The sequence below is a fragment of the Anabrus simplex genome, chromosome 1 (genome assembly GCF_040414725.1).
Source record: "Anabrus simplex isolate iqAnaSimp1 chromosome 1, ASM4041472v1, whole genome shotgun sequence".
Lineage (NCBI taxonomy): Eukaryota > Metazoa > Arthropoda > Insecta > Orthoptera > Tettigoniidae > Anabrus > Anabrus simplex.
The window spans coordinates 1,549,222,538-1,549,242,293 of NC_090265.1; the positions used below are offsets into that span (position 1 = coordinate 1,549,222,538).

A 19,756-nucleotide genomic window follows, 5' to 3' on the forward strand; every position below is an offset into this window, starting at 1 on the left:
TTAAGACCAAGTCGTCAGCATAGGCCAAACTGCTTACTACATTTCCACCTAACTGAATCCCTCCCCGCCATTTTATGCCTTTCAGCAGATGATCCATGTAAACTACGAACAGCAAAGGTGAAAGATTACAGCCTTGTCTAACCCCTGTAAGTACCCTGAACCAGGAACTCATTCTACCATCAATTCTCACTGAAGCCCAATTTTCTACATAAATGCCTTTGATTGATTTTAATAATCTACCTTTAATTCCATAGTCCCCCAGTATAGTGAACATCTTTTCCCTCGGTACCCTGTCATATGCTTTCTCTAGATCTACGAAACAAACACAACTGCCTCTTCCTCTTGTAGCATTTCTCAATTACCTGGCGCATACTGAAAATCTGATCCTGACAGCCTCTCTGTGGTCTGAAACCACACTGGTTTTCATCCAACTTCCTCTCAACGACTGATCGCACCCTCCCTTCCAAGACGCCAGTGAATACTTTGCCTGGTATACTATTCAATGAGATACCTCGACAGTTGTTGCAATCCTTCCTGTTCCCTTGCTTATAGATAGGTACAATTACTGATTTTGTCCAATCTGAAGGTACCTTACCAACACTCCATGCTAATGTTACTACTCTATGAAGCCATTTCATCCCTGCCTTCCCACTATACTTCACCATTTCAGGTCTAATTTCATCTATTCCTGCTGCCTTATGACAATGGAGTTTATTTACCATCCTTTCCACTTCCTCAAGCATAATTTCACCAACATCATTTTCCTCCTCCCCATGAGCTTGGCTGTTTGCAGCACCATCAGGATGATTTCCTTTTTCACTGAGAAGATGTTCAAAATATTCCCTCCACCTCTCCAGTGATTGCCTCTGATCTATTATGAGTTCACCTGAATTACTCAAAACACTGTTCATTTCCTTTTTCCCTCCCTTCCTAAGATTCTTTATTACTGTCCAGAAAGGTTTCCCTGCTGCTTGACCTAGCCTTTCCAGGTTATTGCCAAAATCTTCCCACCACTTCTTTTTGGATTCAACAACTATTTGTTTCGCTCTGTTTCTTTCATCTACATACAAATCCCTGTCTGCCTCGGCCCTTGTTTGGAGCCATTTTTGATAAGCCTTCTTTTTATGTTTACAGGCTGCTCTCACTTCATCATTCCACCAAGATGTTCGCCTTTTCCCATCTTTATACACAGTTGTTCCTAGGCATCCCTGTATGCCAACCATTCACCTTCTATATCCTGAACCTGCTTACTGTCTACTGTTCGAAACTTCTCACTAATCATATCCATGTACTTCTGTCTAATTTCCTCGTCCTGGTGATTTTCGACCCTTATTCATTTGCAGACAGATTTCAATTTCTCTACCCTTGGCTGAGAGATACTTAGTTCACTACAGATCAGATAGTGGTCTGTATCATCGAAAAATCCGCGGAAAACTCGTATATTCCTAACAGATTTCCTGAATTCAAAGTCTGTTAAGATATAGTCTATTATGGATCTGGTACCCCTAGCCTCCCATGTGTAGTGGTGAATAGCCTTATGCTTGAAGAATGTATTCGAAACTGCTAAACCCATACTAGCACAGAAGTCCAGCAAACGCTTCCCATTCCCATTAGCTTCCATATCTTCCCCACATTTACCAATCACCCTTTCGTATCCTTCAGTTCTATTCCCAACTCTCGCATTGAAATCGCCCATTGGCACTATTCTATCCTTGCTGTTGACTCTGACCACGACGTCACTCAATGCTTCATAAAACTTGTCAACTTCATCCTCATCTGCACCCTCACATGGTGAATACACGGTCACAATTCTTATCCTAATTCCTCCAACTGATAAATCTACCCACATCATTTGTTCATTTATGTCCCTAACAGAAACTATGTTGCGTGCAATGGTATTCCTGATAAAGAGCCCTACCCAAGACTCTGCCCTTCCCTTTCTAACACCCGTCAAGTACACTTTATAATCTCCTATCTCTTCCTCGTTATCTCCCCTTACCCGAATATCACTTACTCCTAGCACATCCAGATGCATCCTCTTTGCTGACTCAGCCAGTTCTACCTTCTTTCTTCCATAAGCCCCATTAATATTCATAGCTCCCCATCGAATTCCATTTCGTTCGCCAAGTTGTTTCCAAGGAGTCCCTCGCCTGTCAAATGGGAGTGGGAACAGATGAGGATGAAATTGAGAAGTTTTGTAAAGCACTGAGTGACACTGTTGTCAAGGTCAACAGCAAGGATAGGATAGTGCTAATGGAAAATGTCAATGCGAGAATTGGAAATCTGCCAACAAGAATGGGAAATGTTTGCCGGACTTCTGTGCTAGTATGGGATTACAAACCAAACAAACGAACAAACAAACAAACAAACAAACAAACAAACAAACCAACCCCATGGCACTACAAGCCCTTGAAGGGCCTTGGCCTACCAAGCGACCGCTGCCGAGCCTGAAGGCCTGCAGATTACGAGGTGTTGTGTGGTCACCATGACAAATCCTCTCGACCATTATTCTTGGCTTTCTAGATCGGGGCCGCTATCTCACCGTCAGATACCTCCTCAATTCTGATCATGTAGGCTGAGTGGACCTCAAACCAGCCCTCAGGTCCAGGTAAAAATCCCTGACCTGGCCAAGAATCGAACCCAGGGCCTCCGGGTAAGAGGCAAGTATGCTACCCCTACACACCGGGGCCGGTCAGTATGGGATTGGCAGTTACAAATACATTCTTCAAGCTTAAGGCTATTCACTGCTACACACATGGGAGGGTAGGGGCACCAGATTCCTAACAGACTATATCTTAACAGACTTTGAATTCAGGAAATCTGTTAGGAATGTGCAGGTTTTCTGGGAATTTTTAATGTTCTGTTGTGAACTATCTATCTCTAGGCCTAGGACAGAGAAAGAGAAATCTGTCTGCAGATTCCAAACAATGGAAAGTGAATGGGAGGCATACAGGGATTCTGTAGTAGAAAAAGCACGGGAATGCCTAGGAACAACTGTATGTAAAGATGGGAAAATTTTTTTTGCTACTGGCTTTACGTTGCACCGACACAGATAGGTCTTATGGCGACAATGGGATACAAAAGGCCTAGGAACTTCTATTTTGCAGTAAACATTCTTCACGCAAATATCCAAAACGTAATTACTGCATTTATTTAAATAGGTCTAATGGGACAGGAAAGGTCTAGGAATGGGAAGGAAGCGGCCGTGGCCTTAATTAAAGTACAGCCCCAGCATTTGCCTGGTGTGAAAATGGGAAACCACGGAAAACCATCTTCAGCGCTGCCGACAGTAGGATTCAAAGCCATTTCCCAGATGCGAGCTCACAGCTGCGTGCCCCTAACCACACCCAGCATTGTTGGTCAGCTCCAACAGACTTGGCATCATCTCAAGAGACGTTAACTATTTGAAAGGTCTTTGATGTCAGCCTTGCTTTTCTCCAGTAGGGGTCCACACCAGTGTAGTCTTCAAATGTCTATATCCAGACATGCAGATAGTGTGGCCAGAAAATTGCATTTGAGATTCAGTAACATACATCAACAGACATTCCTGGTGTGATCTTTGTAATAACTCCTCATCAACACTTTTTTACAAATAACATTACGTTTTAAATAACATTTATTACCTCGGCAGTGAACTCTTGTTTGTTTTTCTACAGATATATACAGTCAATACTAATTTATACCATGTCAAAGGAAATGGACTTCACTGTTTTTCTTCCACTTCACCAATAAAAACTAAAAACCATGCTGTAGAGCTCATATACAGACTTGGTTCATAACTAGTTAGAGCTATCTCAGCAACCACAACCTTGCCCAAGCTGAACAAAGTTTCTAAATACAGTGATGAGTTAGTCATGAAGAAAATAGATGCTGAGGAACCCTCCTTCCTTCTGCGTAATGTTTTTCTCCTTACTCTGACTTGAAACAGCCAGAGGGATAAATTCTAAATAAAAACTGACAAATTACATCAAAGTCTCCATGGGAGACAAGGCTGGAGATAGTACTAGAGCACCAGGTAATTTCATGTCTTCTCATGATACAAATACAGAGACCTGATGTTCTCTTTGAAGAAAAACCTCCTAAACAAGGCTCTGCAGTCTGACAAGATGGTTAGAGGCAGACCAATGTGAATAAAAACAATACCGGTATGCAGAAGGCCTCTCTCCAAGATTCACACAAGTCACTGGCTAACCAATTTCGCAAGATTTCTCAAACAAAGGCTAGTTTGATCCTAATAGCTCTGCCATCAACTGTTATAGATGGCCTAGGCATCACTGAAGAGGCATGCCAGGGAAATGAGAAGGTAGTTTTCCACTGCTTTCCTCACCAAGCCAGAAATTGCTATTACATGCCAGTCTACCAAGCCTGCTGAAGTGCATGCACAAACCGACCCTAATGCTAAGTTATGACACCATTCATCACAGGGACTAACTGCATAAGGAATGGCATCTCTTAAAGTCAGTTCATACTGCCAAAGCCAAGGATGGGACTGGGACAGGTCAATGAAAGTAACATCTAGCCCATACCAAAATACAGTGTAATATGAAAACTAGGACTTGCCAGCAAGGGCAGAAACTTACATACACCATTTTTAAGGCAGATTAGCTCATAACTATTCAATGATTTTAGATCCGTCTGGTTCTCGTAGTGGTACTACAATTTCCTTGCGTCACTGAATTGGAGCACTTTCTTATTCCATATTCGATTAAAGAGCATGGGAATGTTGCAAATACTTCAGTTATACAAAAGTATAAGCATTTGGTTATGTATATTATACTGCCCGAAAAGTATGCCCCCGCATACTACTAGCATTTTTCATAATTCTTATTCCACAAAACACACTATATGATTACAAAACAATAGAGGGAAACAAAAGACGATGAGCCTCTGCCTCATGCTAGAAATGGTAGGGATCATACTTCTTGGAACTGGAATCATCATGATGCAACATATTCGGCAATGATGAAGGAATTTATCATGACAACCTCCGTCAGATTAACTGGCTGACTTGATGAATAATGTCACTTCTAGTTTGCCATGGTCATAAATATCCACACTGCCTCCCACCCTGCCCTACTCACGGACAAGATGCAACTAGCTTAATATTGTTTATATTTACAATAGCTGATGTTGCGTCTAGTCACTTTGCTGATTTATTCAGTGCAGTAACAAGCATACTATTACCATAGCATATCGAAGAGGAAGTGCGACATCTTCTCCGTTCGCCCGTAAGATAGCTCAAGAAGTTGGTGGGACACCCGCCTGGTGGCAGCACAGGCGAATGTGATGTCAACAGCGACTCTTGGTCATTAGCCTGTGTTATATTTGCCTTTAGTTGTAGTAATTTTTATTGATAATTATTGTCGCTGTCAGAGATGTTTCGACAGTTTGCATTATATTCACGACTGAGTGGTGTGAGAAGTGTTATGTTTTAAATACCTCGGTCTTTGTCGCTATTGTGTTATAAGGCAACGTATATCAGTGCGGGAGGAAACTACCACATAATGCCCTCATGTTCTGTACCCAGCTGCAGATCTGGATATGACCAATCGTCTTCAGGTAGGCATTTCTTTAAGCCCCCTAAAGAGAGTGGTGTTTTACTGAAATGGGAGAAGGCTATCCACAGAAAAGACAGAAAATTAACTCATAACTGTTTTGTGTGTAACATTCACTTCTGTGATGACTCATTTACGGTGAATGGTGAAAGAGTAGAGATACCAAGACAGCACTGGAAATTAAAACCAGAAGCATTCCCTCACATATTTCCTAATCTACCCAAGTATATTTCTAAGGCAGTTAAGAAACGCAACTGCCCCACGAATAGGCAATCCACACAAAGAGATTTCTCTAATAAGAGCCCTGAGCAGATCGTAAATATCAGTGATAGTGATCAACCTGTATGCTCAGCAGTTGAAGAAAGCTCTAATGTCGCAGATGCTAGGAAAACAATTGCGTTATTAAAGAGGAGATTGAAGTATCAGTAATGTAATTTCATTAGAATGCAGAATCAACTCAATGTCACTAAAGCTAAGATACATTTGCTTGAAAAAGACATCTCTGATATAAAATCAAAGATAAATTTTACTCAGTCAAACAATTTGGTTCTCTCAGAGAGAAAAAAAAAAAAAAAAGAAAAAAAAAAAGAAAAACAGAAAATTATAGTCGATACAATGTTAAAGAAATGTCAAGCGAAAAGTAAAAAAGGAATGAGATATAGTGATGAATTTCTTGATGCACTTCTTTTAAAAATAGTCTCACAAGGGTTATCGGCACTGTTTAAATCATGACTTGCTGCCTTTGCCTCCTGAATCCCACTTGAGAAATTTGATGAAGGGCCTAATATGTTTGTACGGCATAAATGAGCATGCTACCGCTGCCGTAGCAGAATTATTTAATGGAAAGGAGGAACATGAATGCTTAGGGATGTTGATATTTGACAAGGTAAAGTTACGAGAAGAAATTTGCTTTAACTCGGAATCATTGCAAGTGAATGGTTTTGTTGATTTGGGGAAATTTACTGAAGATAAAAGCAAGGGTCAGTTGGCAAATCATGCTCTAGTTTTTATGTTTATTCCTTTTCTATATAACTGGATACAACCTATAGCGATATATGCTAGCCGGAACGCCCCCCTGGTGATACAATTGCAAACATTCTAATTCAAGTCATCATACAATTAGAGCAAGTAGGTGTCCGAATCATTGGTTTCACATCGGATGGTAGCCAGTCGAATAAAAAGTTGTGGAAATGCTTAGGAATATCTGGTAACATGAAGAATCTGAAGTGTTATATTTCCAATCCAGCTGACTCCAACAGAAAATTATGGGCATTTTCAGATGCGCCACATAGATTTAAATGTGCAAGAAATCATTTTCATGACAAAGGACAGGTTAATTATAATGGCAATATTGTTGATTATACATTCTACAGGTAAGTTTACGAATGTGACTCGTCTCCTGAATTTTACGGATTTAAAGTTTGCTACAAACTGACCTCTGCCCACTTGGATCCTAATTCGCTTCAGTGAATGAATGTAAGACTGGCATTTCAACTATTCAGTAGATCAGTCGCTAATGATATAGCATTCTATCAGGGTATTAAAACACAGGGTTTAGAAGACAGTAACCACACGAAAATTTTCACAAGCGATTTGAACTGTCTGATTGACACATTAAATTCCACTATTCCCACTCAAGCACTGCATAAAGGATCATAGGCACATGAAACTTTAATTAAATGGCAGAATGTTCTCAGAGATACTCAAAATTCATTCGCTTCACAAAGGATACTGGAGTCTTTAAGAGTTGCCGTGGAAAGTACCTTAGAAGTGTCTGAATATTTGTGGGAACACAATTATAGATACGTTTTGACAGGAAAATTTAATCATGATCCCCTGGAATGTCATTTCGGTATCCTGCGATCACTAAGTTGTGATGATCATCCGTCCACTATTGACTTTCTACATTTATACATGTTGCAGTCTATTTACGTACCGACTAAACTTGCCTTATCGTCTGGTGGAAACTGTGAGTACAGAGCTGAATCCCCGTTGACGTCTCTTGTTAATCAAATGCATATTCTTGCAAGAGAAAAAGAAAGTAAAAAATCGTGCAGTGAAGACACAAGCTGTAGATGAAACCTGGGAAAAAATTGTGAACATCGAAAATGAAATTCAAATACCAGACTGGGAAAACAGTTTACCTGACTTAAGTGGGCGGAATTGTAGCAAAGAAGACTTAGTTTATCATTTAGCTGGATGGGAATATTGCAAAAGTGATTCAGTGTGATTTATGTAGTCCTTTCCTTTTCGGCGAACCGACTAACAATGAGCCTACTTCCCCAACACTAATTAAAGATTAACAGCTCAATGCAAAGCGCCACATATTACACGTATGCGTCGGAAAGTGTTTATAATGTGCTGTTGCGAGTGGAAAATGTTGTTGCGGAAAAGCTATCAAGTATGGATAGTTTATGGGGTGATACTTTAGAGTGCTTGGATAAATTAGATGTTATTAAAGTGAAGTCATCGCAGTTGAGGTGCTGTGAAGATCATGTGCTGTGTTTGCTACCAAAACTCGTATTTCACTACTTGAAATGTTGATTCTTCTTCCACACAAAAGAGATAAAAAGGGAGTTAGTTACTTCAAAGGGAGCGAAATCATCCAGGAAATATTCCAAAGCGTCCAGCAGATGAAATCATTTTCAAACGTAAGTGGCATGCTTGAGTTTCTTAGTAGATTTTGAAGTAGTAGTCCCAATAATACGTCTGTTATCCTTGTGCTCAGTCATCACTGTGGATGGCAGTGCCATCTGTGCGGCGGTCCAGGTAACTCATGATGATGTCACACTTCTCTTCGATACGCTATGCTATTATAGTGGTTTTAACATGAGTGACAATGCAGCACAAACTTAGTGCAGTCAGGAAAAGGACAGTAAATTATTGGCAGCACCAATAAAAATCTCTGTAGAACTACTGTACTTGGGTGAAGTCAGAAGAAGAAGAAGAAAAAAAAAACTACAAGATTATTATTATTTATTTATTTATTTATTTATTTATTTATTTATTTATTTATTTATTTATTTATTTATTTATTTATTTATTTATTTATTTATTTATTTATTTATTTATTTATTTATTTATGTTTAATTCATTGTGCCCAACTGTGAAGCGCATTTGAACTTATTTTGCACAATGTTTCTTCTTCTTTTCTTCCCAACATCTCTTCATTTTTTCACTGTGTTCCTTTCTGCGTGTTTCTGTCCAGCCTGTATTTTTTCTTGTTGGTTTCTCTGCAAATTTATGTTTGTTTACTAAGCTTCTAAATTTCATTCTATCTTGAATGGTTTCATCCTCAATACCCATTTCTTGTAGATCTTCGTGAATTTCTGCTAACCAATTGTTGCGGATTTTCAGGGTTAGAGCTAGATTTAGAATTTTCTTTGTCAGCCTGTTGTTATCCATTCTGTGTAGGTGTCTGCAGAATTTTAGTCTTCTTTTTCTGATGGTATCTGTGATTTTTTCTGTGAATTGAAAAATTTTGTGTGGTTTCTTTTTCATCCAAATTCCATTTTCGAACTTTGGTCCTAGGATTTTTCTGAGACTTTTCCTCTCTTGTTTCTCAATGCTTTTCATTTGTGACCTGCCGCCAATGATCAGTGTTTCAGATGCATAAAGTGCCTCTGGTTTGATGACTGTATTGTAGTGTCGTAATTTTGCTTTTTTTGATATACATCTTTTGTTGTACCTGTTCCATGTGATTTTGTAAGGCCTTTGCAGTTTAGCAGTTCTTTCTTTGTTACCTTCCTGATTTAACACTGCTGGCTGAATAATTTCACCTAGATACTTGAATTTGTCTACTTGGGAAATTATTCCACATTTGGTGATTAATGGTTGATTGTCGAATCTTGATTTAGTTCCTTCCATAAACTGCGTCTTTCCAAATGAAATTTGAAGTCTGGTTTTTGCGGCTATTTCATGCAATTTTTCTATGGAGTGGATTGCTTCTTGTCTGTTGTTCGAAAGGATCGCAAGGTCATCTGCAAAAGCTAAGCAATGAAGGTGAATTTTGTCTTTAAGAAGTCTGCCAATGTTTATTCCTTTAGTTTCTTTTCTCCATTCACGAATCACTTTTACCAAAACTAAATTGAATAGTAGTGGGGATAGTCCATCTCCCTGTCGGACACCAGTTCCGATTTCGAACGGTTCTGAAATTTCTCCCAAGAACTTAACTTTTGATATTATTATTATTATTATTATTATTATTATTATTATTATTATTATTATTATTATTATATTAGCTTATGGCACTACATGTAAGCCCATTAAACATACTAATAGAAATAATAATACCTGGATAAATATAAGAAACAACAATCAAACACAACACTGAGAAAAATTTGTTTTGTATTCAGTCCACTGAGTTCTATTTGGTTTCAACCATCTGTCCTGTGTTCCTTGTCATTAATTATTTTGTCTCTTTCTTTCCAGTGTTTGTTTTAGCTTTCGTCTCATGTCATACTACCCCCAAGAGTGAAGATTTCACTTAAAAACAGCTTCCAAACCACCCCTCTGATGAAACTAGTAGGGAGAAATGAAATGAAATGTCGTATGGCTTTTAGTGCCAGGATATCCCAGAACGGGTTCGGCTCGCCAGGTGCAGGTCTTTCTATTCGACACCCGTAGGCGACCTGCGTGTCATGATGAGGATGAAATGATGATGAAGACAACTCATACACCCAGCCCCCGTGCCATTGGAATTAACCAATTAAGGTTAAAATCCCCGACCCGGCCGGGAATCGAACCCGGGACCCTCTGAACCAAAGGCCAGTACGCTGACCTTTCAGCCAACAAGTCGGACAGAGAGAAATGAGCTCATCTGAATTTGAGAAGAAATAAACTAGAAGTACTAAACTGACAAGGAATCTATCCATGAATATGACAGCATGTGGTGAAGACATTTGAGTTTGTCAATGTTATCATAAGTGTATTGCTCGTTTTCCTTCCTATTGATTTCTCCACCCCCACAGACCAACCACTGTATTCATTTTTCAGTTGTGTGTTCACATCTGTGATATGTATTCTCCCACATATGTTGATTTCTTTCTATTATACTGCAAGTGGTGAGCAGATGCAATACGGAATTTCTCTTATGAACTTACCTTTACCAAGTATACCAGCACGCTTGTTAGGCGTTTCGTGAGGAGAGGAATTTGGTTTCAGTCCTGTTGTATTACAAGCATGACCATTCACTGTACTCATTGGCAACTGTAACAATAAAGTTCGGAGCTCCTTCTTGTCAACTTGAGATTCTGTATTGTCTGCAGCTACTGCCTGCAGGAAGTTAACCTATTCACAATGAAATCAAATAAACTTATTAGGATAAAACAAGAGTTGCAATACAGTTATGAATGTATACCCCTTAATTCAGTTTTCTTGATACAGTGCCAGGGATAAGGTGAAATGAAATTATACAGCATATCTTTATGGTCAGATGTCCTTTATGACACCAAACTCAGTTGAGTTAATGAAGATGAAAGAATGATGATGAATGAAACTGGGTAAGAAAGTGGAAGAGTTGGCTGTGGCCTATGAATAAGAACTGTCCCAGCATTTACATGGAATTGAAATGGGAAATGGCAGAAAAATATTCTCAGGACAGATAGCCAGTGGTGGAGTTCAAAACAATTGCCTCCCAAATGCAGATTTTTGGCTCCATCTGCTTGTAAGAGTTGCTTTACAAGATCTTTACAAAAATGTGTATTTACCAGGTTATGAAGTTCTGTCTCTGTGAACAATGCAGCTGCACGAGTTAAGCCTTGAAGCTTACAGCTATCTGTGATCGATGGATCCTCATCAAGACCTGTACTAGTTCCTTCCAACATGGCATCTAGCAGGGAAGATACACAATCCTGAAACATGGAAGATACGGTGAAGATAGTTAAAGGATAAATCACCACAAGACGTTTAAATTCCACAGTAAATTATTCATATTCAAAATATGGATAGAAAGAAAAGTAATTTTTGATCAATATATGCTGCTGTGATTCAATAGACTGCATATCTGGAAGATTAATGTCCAACTAAAAACAGTAATAAGTAGGGCTTGGATGTTTAAGATCTAAAAATAGCCCAAATAAGCAAGTAAATATGACCTCAAAAGTGACAAAATATGACCTCAAAAGCGATGAAATATGACTTAAATATTACAAAATATGACCTAAAAATTATTAATCTAAATATGGCCATTTTAAAGTAAGTTATAAATCAAAATGGCAATTCCTTTGATAAATGTTTCTTAACTAAATTCTTTATTCTTACTTTCATATTATTTCTCTGAATATACATGTTTAGCAGTTATTCACAGTCTATTGTCCTAGATTTAATTATCAAACATTTTTTAATACATACCTATAAAGTACTAAGTTTGCTAAGATTATCTGATCACACAATATTTTAAAAGTCAAAACATGTTTGCACCCTTCATTGATGGTTTGAAATACGAGGAAACTAGAAATCAATCTATTTTTGAAAAAATAATTTGGAATGTTTAAGTCCAGATTACATTAATATTGCGCATATGTGTTAAAGTTTAAATTGAGCACCACGAAATGATTTAAGTAGATGTCTTTCGATACATTATGGTATGGCAGCAGGGCAAATAGTGCATACTAACAGAACTTTTTCATTCTTCTCCATGGGTGGTATTGAAGTGTATGACAAGATTCATCTTCAAAGCATCAGGCATGAAAGACCTTCGATTATCACTTCACACATTCTTGTAAGAAGAGAAGCTCCTTTCTATGTCACAAGAAGTTACTGGTGCTATTTAAATAATATTAAATCACGGCTGTCGAGTATGCACTTATCTTGAAATGTACTGGTGCCTTCTCCTGTAAGAACATTATCTTGCACACACAGCAAAAAGCGTCACTTCGATTAAGCACATTTTCAAGTTTCCATTTTACACTGACACCAACTATTCCATGTCACTGTTGTGCTGAAAGTTCAACACTTCTCACAATTTCAATACTTGCATGAATTTCTAAGATAGCAGCTACTAAACGAGTAATTGCACTCGATATAATTAGAAAGTTCGACTTAATATATGCCAGACTTTCTGACAAACTGGAGGAAAACAATTCCTGCATTGAAGAGGCAGAGATGGAAAAGCAGTTTTGTGAATACTAGTTCTCATTCGGAAAGTTCACAATGATTTTGCACAGCTACAGCTCTCGCCAAACCACCAAAATATGACCGAAATATGCCGTTTCTACGAAAAAAGCTCAAAATGTGACAAAAATTTGCCAAAATATGCTTTTATATGACAAATAAAAATCACTTAATTGTGGCGATAATCCCCTGATTTGCACCAAAATCCAATCAAGTCAGAAAATAGAGACAAAGAAAAAATATGACTTTTCCTAAACATCCGAGCCCTAGTAATAAGAATTATAATAGATTTCATTAGAACCAAACATCTCCACTAACTTCTAGCATCAAGTCACATTGCACTGCTTAACGTATGGAGACAAAATATACTCCAGGTAACATCAGAAAAGTAGTACCAGCCCCCAGGTGCCGACCATTCTGACTATTAGTTGAAGAAGGTGTCACTTAAAGCCTCAAGAATCCATCTTGTTACTAGACTGCTACAGCAGAATTACAACCTTTGAATATATTAAAAGAAAATATTACTGAGGAGTGTCAAAAGCTTGCAAATCGTGTCAAGAATTTCTAAGACATACTGTATTTAGAAAACTCTTAACTGGGTTTGCACAGAACACAGGTCTGTGTGGTCAACTTGTTTAAGAGGAGAACAAGTTTCTCTAGTGGGTTTCGCTGTGGTAAATCAGCACAATAACGACATTTCATAAATGCATTCGTGATTTTCACCATTAAAATTTTCTTTAGGCAACCGACAAAATAGCCTCAGAGTAACAGTGTCGTTCCACAGGCTGAAAGTTTCAGAGGTTTCGCTTTCTTCCCATGTCTAGCCCTTTCCATTGTGGAAATTACATAATGGGCAGCTTCGGGAATTTTTAGGAAAACATGTAAACAGAAGGGTGCTCAACGAATCTACAATGTGCAAATACTATCACAATAACGTACAACGGGTGATTGTTTAGTCTGCCCTGTCAATATATTATCAGTATTTGATATTTTACAATGTTTTATGCGTTCATGTTTCGGGAGCCTCGACTTCATCAGTGCTTTCTACATCAATATCAATCTTCCCCAAAATCCAAGATGTAACATCACTGTTTTACATTAAACATTGCCATTTATATATAATATTGACTTTAACCCATATATATACACTGTTCATTTCTTATTAATGTCTGTTGTAATATAACACATTCACACATACTAGAACACTTTAAAACACTCGTAAAAAGTTCAAATATTCCTCCTATATTGTACAACTCTTACCAATATGTATCATAACCATAGATGGATTTTCTAGCCGAGTCGGCCACAGATAAACTGTTTCTTGTCACTATTTGAATTGCCGTTGCCATTCAAGCGTAGGCCCATTAAAAATCAACTATCTTATTTAAAACTTTTTGATGTTAAATTCCTTTCTAGGAAGCACTGATTTATTATTAAATTATAAAACACATCAGGATTTAGTTGTAAATTATTGCTATCAGGCCAGATGACTTAAAGCACGAAAGCTACTGGCTGTATGTCGCACTGACACAGACAGGTCTTATGGCGACGATGGGACAGGAAAGGGCTAGGAATGGGAAGGAAGCGGCTATGGCCTTAATTAAGGTACAGCCCCAGCATTTGCCTGGTGTGAAAATGGGAAACCATGGAAAACCATCTTCAGGGCTGCCGACAGTGGGGTTCGAACCCACTATCTCCCGAATACTGGATACTGGCCGCACTTACGCGACTGCAGCTACCGAGCTCGATAAGCACGAAAGCACGACTTCATCTGGCCTGATAGCAAAAATACACAACTAAATCCTAATGTGTTTTATAATTTAATAATAAATCAGTGCTTCCTAGAAAGGATTTTAACATCAAAAAGTTTTAAACACGATAGTTGATTACCGAGCTCGATAGCTGCAGTCGCTTAAGTGCAGCCAGTATCCATTATTCGGGAGATAGTGGGTTCGAACCCCACTGTCGGCAGCCCTGAAGATGGTTTTCCGTGGTTTCCCATTTTTACACCAGGCAAATGCTGGGGCTGTACCTTAATTAAGACCACGGCCGCTTCCTTCCTATTCCTAGGCCTTTCCAATCCCATCGTCGCCACAAGACCTATCTGTGTTGGAGCGATGTAAAAAAAAAAAAAAAGTTGATTTTTAATAGGCCTATGATTAAATGGCAACAACAATTCAAATAATGACAAGAAATAGTTTATCTGTGGCCAATTCGGCTAGAAAATCCATCCAAGGTTATGATACGTATTGGTAAGAGTTGTACAATATAGGAGGAATATTTGAACTTTTCACAAGTGTTTTAAAGTGTTCTAGTATGTGTGAATGTGTTACATTAAAACACACATTAACAAGAAATGAACAGTGTATATACAGTGGTGGTCACAATAATAGAGCCACCTCTATTGACGGGATGAAGAACTAAGACACCTATTAGTTCGCAAAATCTCCACGAGTGCCATGTTGTCAGTCCCTTTTAGACAACATCAGGGAAGACGTCGCTGCTATCTGTAGTCGTGCAAAAGGAAGTATTTGAGCTAGACATGCAAAAATATGCATGAAGGTAAGAATCTTATGGGTCAAAATAATAGAGCCGTTTTACAGAAGTCTCGTTGAAATTGATGATTTGCAGTTGTTATGGGGGCTAGCGATATTATTTGTCAACAAACCTCCACTCAACATTATTTTGTATGTAAATTGATGTTTGGTTTTGTTTACATTCTTCTAGATGGGCAGAGCAAAGCATACAAGTGATGATGAGCGTATAGTAATGTTTCGGATGTTCAAAAGTGGGATGTCCATGAATCAAAGAGCCAAAGATTTACACGTTACGCAAAAACAAGTCCAGAATGCCATTAGACTGGCAAAACAAACAAATGATAAAAATCATTGTTAATCCGTATTGAAGATGCTGAATGTAGGATGCTAAATGGTTTATTTGGTCACCTATTCAATACATATAAATTTTTACATTTAGGAATTTATTATTAATTCCACTTGAGACATGTTTCGCCCTTCATTGAGGGCATCATCAGTCAAATCACCTCCTCAAGGCAAAAATCAGGTACCTGATTAGTATTTAACATGCTCACATTAATATACATTACAATGGGAAAATTAAGTACGAGAAACACTTGTACAATGGTGATAGTTGACAATATAAGTTTATAGACTAAGTAGTCGGCACCAATGCGTAAAATTACTGGGCAATTTTAGCAGAGCTAGCAGTGGTGCTCCGAAGAATAATTGACACACTCATAGGAAATTATAACGTTTTTACAAATTATTTACATTTAACAGGCATGGGAGAAAGGGTATAGTGCTCGGCATCATGTTTGTAACAAAAATTACTGTCAATGGTTGATAACTATACAGTAAATTTACATTATCCAATTGAACATTTGAGAATTTACAGTTTATATACATATTTACAAGAGAGCCGCTTGGTGAGCAAGGATATAACAATGTCTAGCACCAAGTGCGTCCCGTTGTTTTAATTGTTGGAAGACGATTGCAGCATTGACATATCAAGAAATATGCAGACGGTTTAATATTATATGATCCAGGAGGGCAGGGAAAATATTCCATAGCCGAATGAGGTTCTATAGGCATCAAACTGAAAGTTATCTGGTTGAAGTCCCGGGTGACAAAATAAACCATTTAGCATCCTACAAACTTATGAGAGATCGTAGACAAGAGAATTGACCGCTCAAAAGCTACATCTTTAGATAAACTTTGGGAAGAAATCCAGAGATCATCAGCAACGAATGCAGGCGTTTACTCACCTCTATGGGTAAGAGGTGCAGGGCAATCCTCAAAAATAAGGGTTACCCCACGAAGTACTAATGCACTCCTATGAAAAAACGACTGCTCCTGTAAATTTTATAAGACTGAGATCAAGTACAAAATATTTGTGTCAATTGGCTCTATTTTTTTGACCCTGTGGTCTGGTATTCTTTTGAATATTACTGATTAGTTTGAGTTGTGTTATCTATATAACTGACTGTGGTAAAATGTGACTCTGTTGTAATGGTTCCTGTACAACGTAAAATTTTGTTTCCATCATAGTACAAACGTGTCTAGTAATAAATTTGCACTTTATTCCAAACCTTTGCCAGGTGGCTCTATTATTTTGACTACCACTGTATATGGGTTAGAGTCAATATTATAAATGGCAATGTTTAATGTAAAACAGGGGGATGTTAGATCTTGGAATTTGGGGAAGATTGATATTGATGTAGAAAGCGCTGATGAAGGGAGTAGAGGCTCGCGAAACATGTACATGTAAAATATTGTAAAAAATCAAATACTGATAATATATTGACAGGGCTGACTAAACAATCACCCGTTATACATTATTGTTATGAGTCAATACGGACCAATTAAGGACCGATTACGGTCAAATTTCGTCAAATACTATTATAGTGTTTTCAAGAATTTGTAATATTCAGGATGAACTTAAAAAAAAAAAAAAAATTCTACTGATAAAATCACAGATGCATCAGCATAGTGTATGAGTAGTGCTGTAGTTAGAGCTATGAAAGCAGGTAGCAGATCATTTCTTCTCAATATATAAATACTTGACTGAATAAATCATTCCACTGTTGCAAAGAACAGCCAAACTGGGGAAGCTTTGCGATTGGATGGAAACTGAAAACATGGAGCTTATCTATGATGCTAAAGACAAAGCAACCTTACACTGTGGTTGCTGGAACGAAGCATATACAGTACACCTGATCTCAGCTTCATAATGCAATCTTGGAGCTCATACCACCAAGTGAGATGTAATGTAGCCGACAGATTTTCACATAGACTGTAATTCTCCAGGTGGGAATTTATGCACTCATCATTCAGTCACACTCTAACCTAAGACTGAATTTTAAGAAGGCAGACTGGGCTAAATTCTCCACACAAACTGACTCGCACAAGATGGATCACGCCAATGTACAACTACAGAAGATTCACTGGGATAATAAAAAGTGCTGGCAAATGTTGCAGACTCAGAAGTTCACAATGAAGTATTTATTTATTTTCCACCTAGTCGATACAATGATTGCCTAAGGCAATTTTTATTGGTCAAAAGTGGTACATGTTTTGTATATTATCAACATCTTCAGCCACATAACACAGTTTAGATGAAAAATATAAAATTGACAAAGTAATGCTTTAGAGGAAGGGTCCTTCCTCTAAAGCATTACTTTGTCAATTTTATATTTTTCATCTAAACTGTGTTATGTGGCTGAAGATGTTGATAATATACAAAACATGTACCACTTTTGACCAATAAAAATTGCCTTAGGCAATCATTGTATCGACTAGGTGGAAAATAAATAAATACTTCATTGTGAATCTATTGAAGTGCGATACGGACCATGAAGCTGATTTTATGTAAGACTCAGAAGTTATCGCAGACAGTATATTCCAGGCTGGAATGAAGACAGCAAGTGGCAGCTTAAAAAATTTGAACACAATGGTGAAGCTGGCACTGCTACACACCTAATCCATTTTTTAGATGAAAATGTAAGAAATAAATTGACAAGAGGGCCAATTTCTTATAACTGCACTTCAATACAGAATGAAATTTATAGGTTATAAGAATGAAAATATGGCAAGAAAGTGTGGACACCCTAGATCATACTCACTCAAGAAGATAAGCATGGTCCGTTATAAGAAACCTGGACACATCCTAAACCATCAACAGACCATAAACTGACATCAATTTGAATAATATGGTCAAATATATGATCTCTGTCTCATATGGCACAAAAGAAAAAGGCCTTCGCAGACAAGTCAAAACTCGCTGAATATAAAAAAAAACTTTTTTTAGCACCAATATCCTCAACATTTTCAGTCTCCTTTTAATTAAATGAGATCATAATAGTTCTCAAGAGCATAAAACCAGGGAAAGCTGCAAGTATCAATGGAATTTACCCTGAGTTTCGACTGCATTGTGGACCAGCTACACTGAAGTGGTTTACCGCCTTTTTATCGGACATTTTGGAGACTGGCCACCTACCACCACTTTTCAAGAGACCCAAAATAATAGTGATTCCTGAGCCCAATAAAGATTCAACAAAAGTTGAAAATGATCTCGCTGTACTGTACACCTTATCATCATAGGCATTTATTCGTCAACGAATATGTAGTATATAAATACAATGTCATTTGGACATATTGTGTCGTCTCAGATGGCTGAACAGTCCGATTCTGGATGCACAGATTTTATTGTAGTGACAGCACACACTAGTAGTTGCAGCAGATGGTTGTGCAAGAATGCCATCCCTTGCATTCACTCGTTCTTTCCTGCGGTTCCTCCTCTCAGCTTTTAATCTTCTCCTATCTTTTCCTAGATGTTCAACTCCATTGTATGCAATGCTACGCCATTTGGGCCTATCCTCGGCTGTAGTTTCCCAGTTGATCATATCAATATGACATCTTTTAAGATTATACTTTAGAACATCCTTATATCATTTAAGTTGCCCTCCATGGTTACGCTGGCCATTCTTTAGTTGGGAGTAGAAGATTTTCTTTGGGAGGCGTGTATCTGGCATGCGAACGATATGACCAGCCCAGCATAGCTGATGCCTGACTATCTTAGCCTCTATGCTTGTAGTGTTGGCTTCCTCGAGTATGCTAATGTTCGTTCAACGATCTTGCCATTTAACTTTCAGTATTCTCCACAAGCATCGTTGATGGTATTTTCCCAGGCATTTTTAGGTTTCTCCTGTAGGTTGTCCAGGTCTCGCAACCATAGATAAGAGTAGGAATTACAACAGCATTGTAAATGTACAGTTTGGTTCTCACACCGATATTATGATTGTCAAACACTCTTCTTAGGAGACGACCGAAAGCTGCACTAGCGCACCTTAAACGGTATTGGATTTCTGCATCAATGTTTGCACATGTTGAGAGATGGCTTCCAAGGTAAGGAAAATGATTTATGTTTTGCAGAGACTGGCCATTGATTGTTGTACTGAAGCTGTATAATTGACACTGAGGACACCTTGGCCTTAGCTCGCAGTCTGTTAATATTAAACAGATTTCCATCAGTTCTATACAGAAGTTCTACTCCTGATGGCAGTTTATCAT

At 38.1% G+C, this 19,756-nt stretch overlaps 1 protein-coding gene across 5 annotated transcripts in view; it reads right to left on the minus strand.

Annotated features, from left to right (window-relative positions):
• Positions 1-19,756, minus strand: part of Gapvd1 (GTPase activating protein and VPS9 domains 1) — a 674,762-nt gene that overhangs the window by 436,604 nt on the left and 218,402 nt on the right. For all 5 annotated transcript variants that reach the window (XM_067138086.2, XM_067138089.2, XM_067138085.2 and 2 more), the window contains 2 exons: positions 11,264-11,407; positions 10,658-10,844 (listed from right to left, as the gene is read on the minus strand). In XM_067138086.2, the coding sequence (XP_066994187.2) occupies positions 10,658-10,844; positions 11,264-11,407 (331 nt within the window). The remainder of the gene's footprint in view (positions 1-10,657; positions 10,845-11,263; positions 11,408-19,756) is intronic.